The sequence below is a fragment of the Zeus faber genome (assembly GCF_960531495.2).
Source record: "Zeus faber genome assembly, chromosome: 14".
In the NCBI taxonomy this organism is placed as follows: domain Eukaryota; kingdom Metazoa; phylum Chordata; class Actinopteri; order Zeiformes; family Zeidae; genus Zeus; species Zeus faber.
Window position 1 is genome coordinate 3794479 of NC_137200.1, and position 12707 is coordinate 3807185.

Here is a 12707-nt window from a genome sequence, read left to right on the forward strand (position 1 = left end):
CCTGCCACTCATATACATCAGGTTCCTCCTTCCTATTCATGTTTCAACACAAAAACCTCAGCAAGCAAGAGTCTTTCCTCAAGTAGTAGTTGGACCGAAACTACTGACTGAAACGGGATGCTGGCAAAAACGTAGGACACCTATAAAGGAGGGGCTGAGAGTCCGGCCAGGAATGAGCTGTTCATCTAGGCACATGCCCTGGTATCGAAATAAATAGTAAAACAACAGCCAATCCTTGTTGTTGTGGTGAACTGGTGGTGAGGTAGGTACCAGTATTCAGCTCAACTGTTGATAGGTTCTTGGGAAAGCTTCCTAACATACCCAGCTTGCTCCAACTTGAGGATCTCAGAATTGTAAACTTTTTGCCTGTCAGGATCCTGCCTTGCCTTTGTGTTCTCTGTCTCTCTCTATCTACTTTTAGTCCTCTCTGGCTCCCTCTGTCTGCCTCTAGGTCCCTCTGTCCCTCTCTGGCTCCCTCTGTCTGTGTCCGGTGTCACGTCACATCCCTGTCACTGCACACCTGACCCCAGTCAGTAATCTCACCACCTGTCTTCACCTTCCTCGTCACTCCTTTTGTATTTAACCTGGGTCCCATTCACTCTCTTGGTGTCCGATCGTCGCATGTGTTCCTGCGTGTGTTTCTCGAACTCTCAGCCCGGACTAAAAGCCTGATTCCTGGTCCTGACTTCCTGCCAGTTCCTGGACCTTACTTCCTGCCTGTTCCTGGCTCCTGACTCCCCGCCCGTTCCTGGCTCCAAATTCCCCGCCTGTTCCTGGCTCCCGATTCCTCGCCTGCTCCCGGGCCCCAATTCCCTGCCTGCTTCTGGGCTCTAATTCCCTGCCTGTTCCTGGGTCCTGATTCCCTGCCTGTTCCTGGTCCTGAGTCCTGTCCTGTTCCTGAGTCCCTTCCTGTTCCTGGTCCTGAGTCCCTGCCTTTTCGCGAGTCCCTGCCAGTTCCTGGTCATGAGTCCCTGCCCTTTCCTGATCCCCCATCTGTTTCCTGCTCTTGATTCCCTGTCTGTCTGTACATTAAACCCTGTAGCTACTCCCAAAACCGTGTGTGTCCTGCTTTTGGGTTCACCTGACCGTATTCCTAACATGCCCGTTTTGGATATTTGAGGAGTCTCCTTACAGTACTCCTCAGACTGGACATGACTGCTTCTGCTGGTGCTTTCAGTTTGGGGGCATGCCTGACACAGAGCAGGGGAGTGGCATAATGCATAATCCCATCAGCGCTCCCCGGTCTCTGTGGCCCACCACCCCCGTGTCTCCATTGTCCAGTGACACAGAGTCTCCGCGAACCCCGCTTGCCTTTCTCCTGCCAGGACTTTGGAATGTCTAAGGAGGTGTTTGAAGGGGAGGAGCCAGCTTTCCTCAGGCTACTCGCATTCTCTTGGAAACAGGATCCTGACTTTTGCTGAATGTTAGCATTCAACCAGTGGAAATTATATGCCCTCCCTTCTCCACCTCCCCTTTCTCCAGAGTCTATCATTTCAGCGAGGCTCAGTCCATTCCAGTCCCCAAGCCATCGACTGCCTTTCCTGATGTCCAGCCCATTCCGGTTCCCAAGGATCAGTCCGTTCCATTCCCGAGCCATCGGCTGGACCATAGGCGGACGCCTGATTGGTGCCTACTCCTTTCTGATCCCCCATCTGGTTGAACAGTTGTAGGACTGTCAGGGAGCCCTTCATGACCTTGGAGGCTCCATCCAAGCTGGATGTGTAATGCTGTTAGCACCCCTGGTGGGCCACACCGCACAGACTCTATCGGCAGGATTAGGTGACTTTTATCTGATCCGATCAGTATGATAGATTGTACTTTACTGAATGCCTGCAGCGGAAGATCCCTTCAGTGGGCATGACCGTGCTGAAGGGACCTGACCGGGTATGACTTGTCAATAAGATAAATTCCTGTCACAGTGAAGGCCCTACCAATAGGGTATTTGATTGTTGGCTTGGAGATAGGAGATATATCGAACTGACTTCTCTCCCTTCCAGGTGTATGATGTCAGGATGGATTGTATGGAGGGCAGGTGTCTCTTTCCCCCTTTAAGTTGAAGCTGCTGCACTGCTGCAAGCAGTAACCTAGTTTGTACTGCACCATCATCCAATATGGCATAAGTCTTGAGAGACAGATTTCCATTCCTTAGTACTCTTTGAGAAGTACGCAGCCTGAAGGACAGGAATGTGTCAAATACACCATGTTGTTGCTGTTACGTAATAAAGTTTCAGCTGTTGTTTCTTTGTGTCCGACACAGTGGAAGACAGTGGACATGAAGATGGAGCTCACCGCATTCAGGATAGGATTTCCTCAGTGTACAATTGGCTGCAGAATGAGAATTATGACCAAATTTCCATAATCGGTTTTCCCTTTTTATCCACTCCTGTATCTTTTCCTTGGACTGTGTCTTTAATTTTGGGCACCTTGTGAGGTAGTGCTCATGGCCGCAGCAGAAGAGACGGTGGATGTTGGACTTTCAACTCGAGTATGCTGATGGGCTGGCCTGGCGTGTGGACTGATTGGTATTAATGTGAGAAGTACCGGAATCCACACCATGATAGACAGCAGCTTGACCTCTAGGCTTTGCAACACCGGTTGCCTTGTTGCTCACCAGATGCTCCCGCTGATAGCGCTGGACAAGCTTATGGGAGAGCCTCTGCTGCTGATCCTTGGGCTGTAGTCATCCTGCCGAATCATTCAAGTTGTATGGGTTCAGGGTGGCTGTTGTCAGTTAACCTCGGATCTGTAGAAATTCAATAAAGCTGTCTCTAAGGTACTTTGGCAGTTTACTGAGGAGGCGGTCAACATGGGAACAGCAGTTGAGTGTGTAAATTGCAGGACCTTACAAAGACAATAGCATACTGACCAGCAGCTGGACAGGCAATGCAAAGCTCTGGAATGCTTTGGCATCACCAATCTTGACATCTGGAACGGTGAGGATAACAGCAATTTCACTCTGGGCAAGCTAATGTGGTTGGCCATATTGGAGCTGGAGGGCCTGCATAGCAGCTGAATAGGGAGAGGGATGATGTTGGCAGGACTGACTGATCATATGCGCCTCAGGCAGCTTCAGGTACTCCAGAATAACATGGTACTTATACTTCTCGCCCAGCTGTGGATAGGAATCAAAAAGGTTGTCTAGGGCTAGCTTGAGATTTGCAAATTCTCTTTCACTATCAGTGGTGAAATATAGCAGGGTTGGTTTGGGTACTCCACAGGGACTCCCTTGTGAGGTATAGTTGTTTGTACTGTGGGTTGATTAAGAGGCAGTGGATGCAAATCAGTTGATGGGAGTAACAAAAGAACTGAATGTTGTCTCTTGGGCTGGTAAAAAGAGAAGGCTGGCTGAGGGCAGGATGGATGAGCTGAAGCTGGGCCTGACTCTGGAGGAGCAGGCTGACCTAGTAAAGCTTGAGGTTGGTGGTAGGTTTGTTGCACTGATGGCTTTATAGCCTGAGTGAAACCTGGAACAGGACCGGCTAAGGTGGGATATGAATGAACAATCCAGATTGGTGTTCGAATCACCTGAAGCTGCAGGGGCAAAGGGGCAGGAGGAGGCTGTTCAGGTAGTTTAGCTGCGATTTTGGAGGGTTGACGTAGTGTATTATCCTGTTTAAGGTGGCGTGCCATAGCACCCATGTTACTCTTGACAGGAAGGGGAGTCAGATCTTTACGAACCATGCTGAAAGGTGTTGGCTGATACAACGTGTAGTCTGGAAAATCCTTCTCAGTTGAGAAAAGGCATTCTGGCCTTAGAATGTCACTCTTATTTGGGTTTGGGGCCATCAGAACCATCTCTGGGTCTAAGTGGACGGTCCCACGCCTCGGGCGGACCGCTGGTCCTTGTCAGGCTGACCGTGAGGTTTGGAGAAGATGACATTATGAGGAAAGGGGAGGTTGACTTTGCTTCTCGGCTAAGTAGAGGTGAAGGAAGTGGCCTAATCATCTTTGAATGATATTTGCTGCTTCAGAGATGCTTCAGTTCTTGATGCTGTTTTTGGCGTTCCTCACACTCCTCAAGCTTAGCTCTGAGTTCGCCCAGCTGCCCTGAATCCCCCATCTCACTTTTTGTTCGTGATTCCACCATCTGCTTAAGTGATCCTCTGCTTGACCCTCTCCTGGTAGCAGCAGTCACTAACACAGTTGCTCCTAGGGCTTCAGAGGCCTCATATCCAAACTGCTTCGGTGGTCTCCGGAACCTTTGAGGAACCAAGGAGAGGGCTTCCTCCCTTATATCCGGTAACAATGATGAACACAGTGGTTCCATCTTGATTGCACTGGACTGCTCTGATAGTCAACTTTCCGGCTGGATGGATTTAGGTGTTCAAAGGTCCTCCCATTAAAGAGGCTTGAGTGTGTTAAAAGTGTAGGACATTTATTTATAACTCAACAGTTAAATCACCTTTCTCTTTTCATGGTTTAGGTTCATGAACGCATGAAGTGGTCAGGAGAGCAGTCTGTCAGACGGGGCAGTGTGTCAGGAGCTCCAGAGCAGTGCGGCAGGTGGTTTTACTAGTGAGTGCAACACCTGAGCCTAATTCACTTGATTCGTTGCCAAATCAAGCATTGTTGGTATGGCTCCATCTGGTGGAGGAGTGGTTTGCAGCCCCACACAGGGAGAATTCACAACAATAGTGCCATGAACTATTGCCGGGTCTATGTCGGGAGACTGGCAAAACTGGGAATGGGACATTTTTGGGCTATTGGGGTGTCAGAACAATGGCCAATCCCTGCAGCAAAACCAGCATCAATCCCTCTTTCTCTTCGCCATGTTTACATAAAGGTATGTGCACCAGAGACATCCTATTGGTCAATGTCAAGGAACGCGTCGTAGGAGTTGTCAGACTAGACAGGAAAATACCAAAAAATCGGACATGCTAGACTTTTCAATCAGGGTGTCATGGGGTATGCCGTTCTTTATATGACACTATACGGGGTATAGATGCCGTTTGTCGTTCCCAACGTTCATATTCAAGGCAGATGCTGGAAATTTGTCTCCCACGACAAAATCGGGTCAAAATTGGGCTTAATTTGTGTAGTCTGACCCCGGCAGAAGACAAAAGTAGAAACTCAAGCATGTTAAATACCAATCTCTAAAATAATCGTTTGTCTCGCTCCATTTAATCCGACAAAGCCCTGGATGCTCCATACAATATCGCTTGGAAAGGGACTAATGGACATATCGCTCGGAAAGCCTTATAACCCAGAGGGCTTAGAGGAGGCTTAGGCCGAAAAGCGACACTGAGGAGAATACATACATACTGATAAGAAAATAGTGTCATCCCTGCTTTTAAATCCAAGCCAGAGAGTCAGAGATACCACCTGTTTAATACTAAATAAATTCCTAAGATAGGCCAGTATCCAAGTCTATGTAAAGAAACATGGTGAGCCCAACACGTGGAGGATATTTTTAGGAGCAGGCTCAGTCACTAGGTGAAACAGGAGATAGGAACTCAGTGACACACATTAAGGATAGATAGATAGATAGATAGATAGATAGATAGATAGATAGATAGATAGATAGATAGATAGATAGATAGATAGATAGATAGATAGATAGATCGATTGATCGATAGATTGATAGATAGATGGATCATTATTTTTATCTTATAGTTAACCTTTAGCATTATTGGATATAAAAAAAAAATTTTTTTTACATGTATTTGACTGTTTTTTGTCACATTTTATATTCATATTTGAAGCAGCAGAACTCATACAAAATGTTTGAGCTCTCCAAAATCGTTTTTTTAACACGGAAATTCCCAATGGAGCTTCCAATCTTCTCCTTTAAAGGGTTATGTCATCCATTTTTTCTTCTCCAAATTAAGTGGAAAATGATACATTGTGGTGCAGGTCTTAAAATCTAAAAATGTGAAAGTTCTGACAGAATCGGGTGATATTGCCAAACAGTATAGCAGCGCAACAAGAAAAACAGGTCCACAAGACCATTCCACTGGGATGGCGTTTAAGATGTCTGTATGTCCACAGGGTGGAGGGATTACACCCAGCGCTAATACTCCTGGAGGATTAAGTTCGATAGCAATCAAGCTAATGAGGTTCCTCCAGGGAAGTAGGACCTCGACCCAGCCACAACGTGTGGATTCTAACCGCCACAGATCAAACAATGTGTGGTTCAGAAAAATAAACCTCCCTTTTAAGGTAGGTTTATTTTAAGGCTCTATTCACTCACTATACTTGTTTAGAGGAAAAAAATCTGGTCTTTTTTGTTCTCTGCTTCTGTGTACCCAAGCCTAAATGTTCGATCGTTGGGAGTCAACCCGAAGTGATTCAGATTGAGTCTGTGTTGAGAATCCATGGCCATGTCACCATGGGGCCCTGGTGATCATGGCAACCATGTACTTTGGGGACTGATGAGTTTTCCTTTGAGATGAATATTCTGAAAAGACTGAATAAAAGTTTGAATTCTGAAAGCAAATGGTTCAACGTAATTATTAACAAACATTTTATAATGATACTGTGGGGATTGTAATTTCTGAACCTATTCAGACTGTATGAGGAGAGCAGAAAAAAAAACATTGCTCTAGAAATGAATCATGCATCTATCATCATCATCATGTAAATGTTATCTTGTTGAGCTGCTATTTCTTTGCGATGTAACCCAATTCTATCTGAATTTGATACAACGATATAACGAACAACGATATAATGTTCCATTTAAATTGAAGGAAAAAAATGGATGACAACCTTTTAAAAGAAAACGGCTTCTGGATGAAGGCTTGAAGCACCATTGTGAGTCATTACAACATAATGATTGAAATAAAATCCCTATTTCTCCAGGTTTCCCGAAGTGAAGTTGTTGGGATCTGCCATGTTTGATATTTTGTATTAAGATATTTTCTGTATTCCATCCTGGTTACAGATCAATATTCAAGGATGATGATCTCACAGGTTTGTCTGTTCAATTCAAAAACCTCTAAATTCAATCAACACTGGAATTAAACAGCTTATAAACAGTCCAGTTTGTTGAATATTTGGTTAATAAAAGTGTAGAAAAATATTTAAAACATTGTATAAAAAATGCATATATAAAATAGGTATTGTGTTTTAAATTTCTACAACTAACCCTAACCCTATGTATATCTCAGAAGAAACAGTATCAGTAGATCTCTATCGATACACATATTTCTGTCACTGTATTATTTCAACGGCCCAGTACTAGAATATGAGTACCGTGTGTGTGTGTGTGTGTGTGTGTGTGTGTGTGTGTGTGTGTGTGTGTGTGTGTGTGTGTGTGTGTGTGTACCTACTTGGCCAGATGTTTGGTGAGCAGCTCCAGCATCTGTCTGTTCTTCTCGGGCAGCCGGTGAACCAGGGCATGGATCTCCGTCACTCTGGCCTCTGGGTTATCCAGCTCTGAGGGAGAGGGAGAGAGAGAGAGAGAGTAAAAGAAAAGAAAACAAAGATCCAGAAAGAGCAGGGGGTGGTAGGAGGAGAGAAACACAGGGAGGTGAATCAGCGAGGCGATAGAACTGGCAGAGGTGCAAAAAGAACCCAACTTGCCACTTGCTAACCTGGGTTGAGTCCATCTCATGGAATCACACAGGATATTTCACACCAAGGTCTCATCTGTCACCAGTGCTATGGCAGGATATATCTGCCTCGGTGTGTGTACGTGTGTGTGTCCACTTTCTGATGTTTTCCAGGTCTTTGTTTAGGCTGGCTTCTTTAGGCATGTTGTTCTCACATTGTTCCACAACATCATCTATGAAGATGGAGAACAATAATGGGTCGAGAATGGATCCCTAAGGTACCGATGCATTGATGGGGCATGGTGATGATGACTGACCAGAAAGCACAACTCTGATGGATCTTCCTTGAAGGTCATTCTGTAGCCATATATGCAGTCTTCTTTCTATATTGATAAACATGGCAGCGAATCTGAAACGCTGAAACGTATTGGCAACCGGCGATCGGCTGAGTCGATCGGCTGTGTTTTTTTTGACAATTTTCTTTTTTTTGGTGCAATTCAAAGTGTGCGCGAATCGGAACTGGTATTCCGCTTGTTGCTTTAACCTCGCCTGGTGCATTTCTCGTCTGGAGAAATCCACAAAAAAAAGAAATAAATCACCGTTAACCCTGTTTCGAGGTCATTCAGAAACTCTCTTTCTTTCTTCCTTTGGTTCGATTCAGATATTGGAGGAACAACGCGGCAGTGCAGAGTGCACTCAGATACCCCTGTTACCGGGGGGCCAGTCCAGGGGGGGTCACAGCCGCCTCCTCCTCCTCCGGGGAGCAGAGACGCAGACCGGGACAGACTTTCTTCAGGATAATTACACGATCTGATCCTTATAGATTTTTTATTGTGCCATCCTTTTAAAATGCCTAATTAAGCGATTGTTTTAACCAAACCTCTGCGCTGCGGCTGGTGAGACCGGGTGCTCCATCCCAGGCCGTGTTTCCAAAGACGGCAAATTACTTATTTAACGTCCTTCAGCTTGCCGCTTGCGTCCAGTTTAAAACCAAAACAATCCCATATAGGATTGCAGAGGGAGAGGGAGACAGGGGCACATCCAGGTACACGCAAGTGGGTACAGTAGCTTTAGATAAATCAACAGAGCGGTAAGTTGCCATGATGACAGGACGCTGGCGATGCCAGCACACTGAAGTCATTTACCATCGTCACTTCATCCATAACTGAAAAAAACCCTCACCAACCTTATGAGAGTCACTTTTCCACCTCAGACGTAATTTCTCACTTCATCATTTCAAACCTGATTTGGGAAAAGCTATTTCATCGGTTTACTCATAACAATTCAGTGGCTCCCTTATCCCTCATTAATGTGAGTAAAATAGCTCCAAAAGAAAAAACACACACATAAGTCTCCTCAGTTTTATGACCTTTTCATAACTCTGATTCAAACTTCAAAATTAACATTTTAGTGTTACTGTTACAGTGTAACTCTTATAAAAAGCAAATTATTCTTGTTTCTCATTGTGCACACCACACTCCCCATGCGATCAAGAAAGAAAAAATGAACAATTTCAAGCCGGTTAAATTATGGTTCCCTGATCTGGATTTTTAACTACTACTGTATACTACTAATTAACTAAGGCCTCGTCGTATTCAGTTATTGCTTCTCAGATACTCATCACCTGTTGATTGTTCCAATATAATTTCAATGTCTTACAAAGCTCCCAAAATCATTCATAGTCATAGTTATAGTTATAGTTATTTTATGGAAGCAACAGGTCATAATTGACATAAGATGAACTTTTAGTGCATTGGTAAATGACGGTGTTTTAGGGTGCAGGGGTGGAGCTTGTATACAGTGTACAAGGGGCTATGGTATAAACATCTTAGTGATGAACCAGTAGCATCAGTAGACAATGCATTTCAAACCTAGGCCTTCAGTTGGCATCTCCAGCAAAACCATCTCAAAATCACCCGACCATATCACCATAACGCCTACAGCCGTGCACAACTTCACGCCATTAATCCCTTTGTTACTGTTATCGCAAAAACAACCATCAAAAGTGTGCAAAAGAAACCCATGGACATGTAGTTGTGGGGTGCGATGGTGTGGTTTGAGCAGCCACACCTGACCTGGGTCTAGGTAATTGGGGACCCAGGATCAGAGTGGCTGCATCCCTGTTGCTCGATGGTTGGTCTCACGGGCAACAGGTAAAACCCCCATCCCCACACACACTCAGGAGAGGAGTATTTGTCATGACACGTGTCTATCTGCTCCGGGCTTATTTCAACTAGCCAACTCTCTGCAATAAACTGGTGTGTCCACAACCCCGTCATCTGTGTCTCTGTGCCGGAGGTCCCTGTAAATGGCACATGGCGCATGGTAGTAGCCACAGAAGTGTACACTGCCAGACTGTCTGCATCAACTCTCTGCCCCTCAGAGACACACAGCGGGTGGTACGAACTTTGATGGAATCACAAGATCTGCTAACTCTTATCTGCATTTCCAAACAATGGAAATGTCCCTTTGGGACAACGACAGGGATTTTCAATCCAGGAAGCCGAACGAGGAAAGGTGTCAGAGGGGCCAAATAGCCCTGTTCGTGATCCCAGGCCGAGATTGAACCAAGTAACCCCCTCTCTTTCCCTCTCTCCCTCCACCTGGACCCCACATTCTTTTGTTTGATCTAACCCTCCATGGAGAACCCCTGGTCTTCTATGCCAGGTCATAAAATGAAAAGCCCCAAGTGGATAATTTGCATCTGCAACCTTTCCTTTGTGTTAGGGCTAATTCTGAAAGTAATATGAACCAACGTCAACAACCAATGTCCCCTTTGTGTGTGATATAATAGATAAACAGATAGATGATGATTTTATGCGTTTTTTTAGAAGTGTTGAAATGACATGTTATAGTTAGTAATTACAAATCGTCTTAGTTAATTAGTTCAAAGTCAAATGTTGTGTGACAGAAAGAATGGTTGTGAAAGATGACTGATGGCTGAAACATGTGTTTCTTTTATTCGAATTCTTCTGTTTGTTGTGAAATCATTAATTGATTTGAACATAGTGTTGTGTGAAGATATATGACTATTGCATATAAAGTTAAATTACTTTTCCTCGTTAGAAGGAAATAACTGCCAGTTAAAATAAGAATGGGGGTGAACCAAAAACTCCACCACTTGCCATTTTGAGGCAAGGAGACACCCCAAACTCCTCCCACCTGAGGCGAGTGTTTAAGAACACTCAGTCTTCAGGCTGGTTCCTCACTCGAGTTTAAGAAGCTAATTTTATTTTAAGTTTTCTTAAAAACTGTCTTTGTATCACGAAAGTTTGCAAGCAATTTAGATTTTATCAAACAAACCTGCCCCAACCACCCAGCTGAGGAATTTTTATTTTTTTATTCTTATCATTAAACCTTGTGGTTTTGCAATGTTACAGAATTTATATTTTCTTTGTGTTTCAACCAATCCACAAAAGATCCAAACATAACTGAGGTTAGTGTAGTGAGATAAATTAGATTTGACGCTAAACCACGACCAGCGAAGCATCGGGAAGTCATCGCCATTCAACCCGGAATTGGAGAGTCGGATCAGTTCGCCCGGACCAACTCCGCGAAAGTGAGACCGATCATCCAACATGAAGCCTTCTTAAGCCGTTCCAGTCCGCCTGGGACATTGGAGCTTCCCCGGCCCCGTCCAAACCGCCGACCGCTGAATCTGACATGACATGGATGAAAATCACCAGCAGACGAGGCAAGGCCAACTGCTCAGGAGGGCCGCTGAAACCATTCACCATGACTCGCCGATTCGTAAGGCTTTGAAAGGCTTCCAATTCCGCTTTTTGAGAAAGGTTTGATTTGTGGAATTCAATTAACTTTCCCCTTTAGAGAAGGCAACCACCCCCTTAGCGTTTCTTGTTTTTTTATTTTAATGAGCCACATAACTTCCTACCCTACTATTGTTTATCACTTAAAGTGTGTCACCATTGTTAAATCCTGCATTCATTGTTTATTTTCATGATCATTTATTGTCTTTACCATTTTCTTTTCTTTACCATTTATTTAATTATTTTCATTTTTTTTATGTTCACTATTATTTCATTTGTTAAAGTAGATTAGTATGATAAAATAAATCCATTCGGCATTCTTTAAGAGTTGAATTCAGTGGTCAATGTAAACGGTCAAAACTTGAATCCTTCTGAGATGAGTGAGATTAGAGATTAATTACGCTTAATGATTGATTTACTGCAATTAAACACATTTTTTTCTCCCAACTACATCAACAAGGGAGTGGTGCCCTGACGAGACAATTGTTTATTATAAAAGTAGAGGTGGTACGCTACACTTCCAAATGCAATTTGTGTTGTAATTCGGTCCGGTAGATAGCGATCATTTAGGAACCGGTGCCATAGTGGTACCGTAAATCGGTACCCAAACCAACGGGACGTTTAAAACATCCGCACATGATCATGTTTTGATTTGATTCCGAGTGTTGGTTTGGGCATGGCAAGTTCTAAAAATAACTTTAGACTTACCGATTTGACTTGTAGATGATGCCTTCTCCGGAAGGCATCATCTACAAGTCAAAATGTCAAGTCACATACAATAAAAATAATGAATGGACCGATGGATGAATGAAAACCAAGCTAGTCCGCTCCTTTTTCAGATCCCGTCCTCTCAACTGTCCAGCGTTCAGTGTCACTTGTTTTTGGAGTTCAACAACAAAGACTGCATTGAAAACAAAACAGGGAGTGTCAAAAATTATTTGTCAGTGTAAAACAAATAAAAATTGTTTTCTCTTTTCTACCACATTATTTTTCCTTTCTAGTTTATACTATGATTAAATTATTGGCGGACGGATGGGATCTCTAAGTGAGATTAATTCAGTAACCAATATATAAATAAATATGTGTGTGTGTGTGTGTGTGTGTGTGTGTGTGTGTGTGTGTATATATATATATATATATATAACCCAAGTCCCATGGTATCACGGTCTCATAAATCAAGAGGAGAGAAGAGTGAAAGAAGAGTAAAAAATGTGAAATCAGCTCATCATGGAGGGGAGGAGAATTTGCCAGGAGTCGCTGCCAGGGTAATTCTGAGTGTGTGTGTGTGTGCTTTCCTGTTGACACATGTCTCAACCTCCAGCCTCCCTCCCTCTCCCCTCTCCTCTCTTTTCGGTCTCTCTCTCTCTCTCTCTCTCTCGCTGGAAGTAGGTGGAAAGCAGGCAGAAAGAAAGGAGAGGAGGAGGAGGAGAGGAGCCACTTAAAGAAAGTG

At 44.1% G+C, this 12707-nt stretch overlaps 1 protein-coding gene across 1 annotated transcript in view; it reads right to left on the reverse strand.

Moving 5' to 3' along the window:
• LOC307239676 (rho GTPase-activating protein 26-like) overlaps positions 1 to 12707 on the reverse strand; it is a 116012-nt gene that overhangs the window by 24959 nt on the left and 78346 nt on the right. The window contains exon 17 of the mRNA XM_080013189.1: positions 7269 to 7374. Within this exon, the coding sequence (XP_079869315.1) occupies positions 7269 to 7374 (106 nt within the window). The remainder of the gene's footprint in view (positions 1 to 7268; positions 7375 to 12707) is intronic.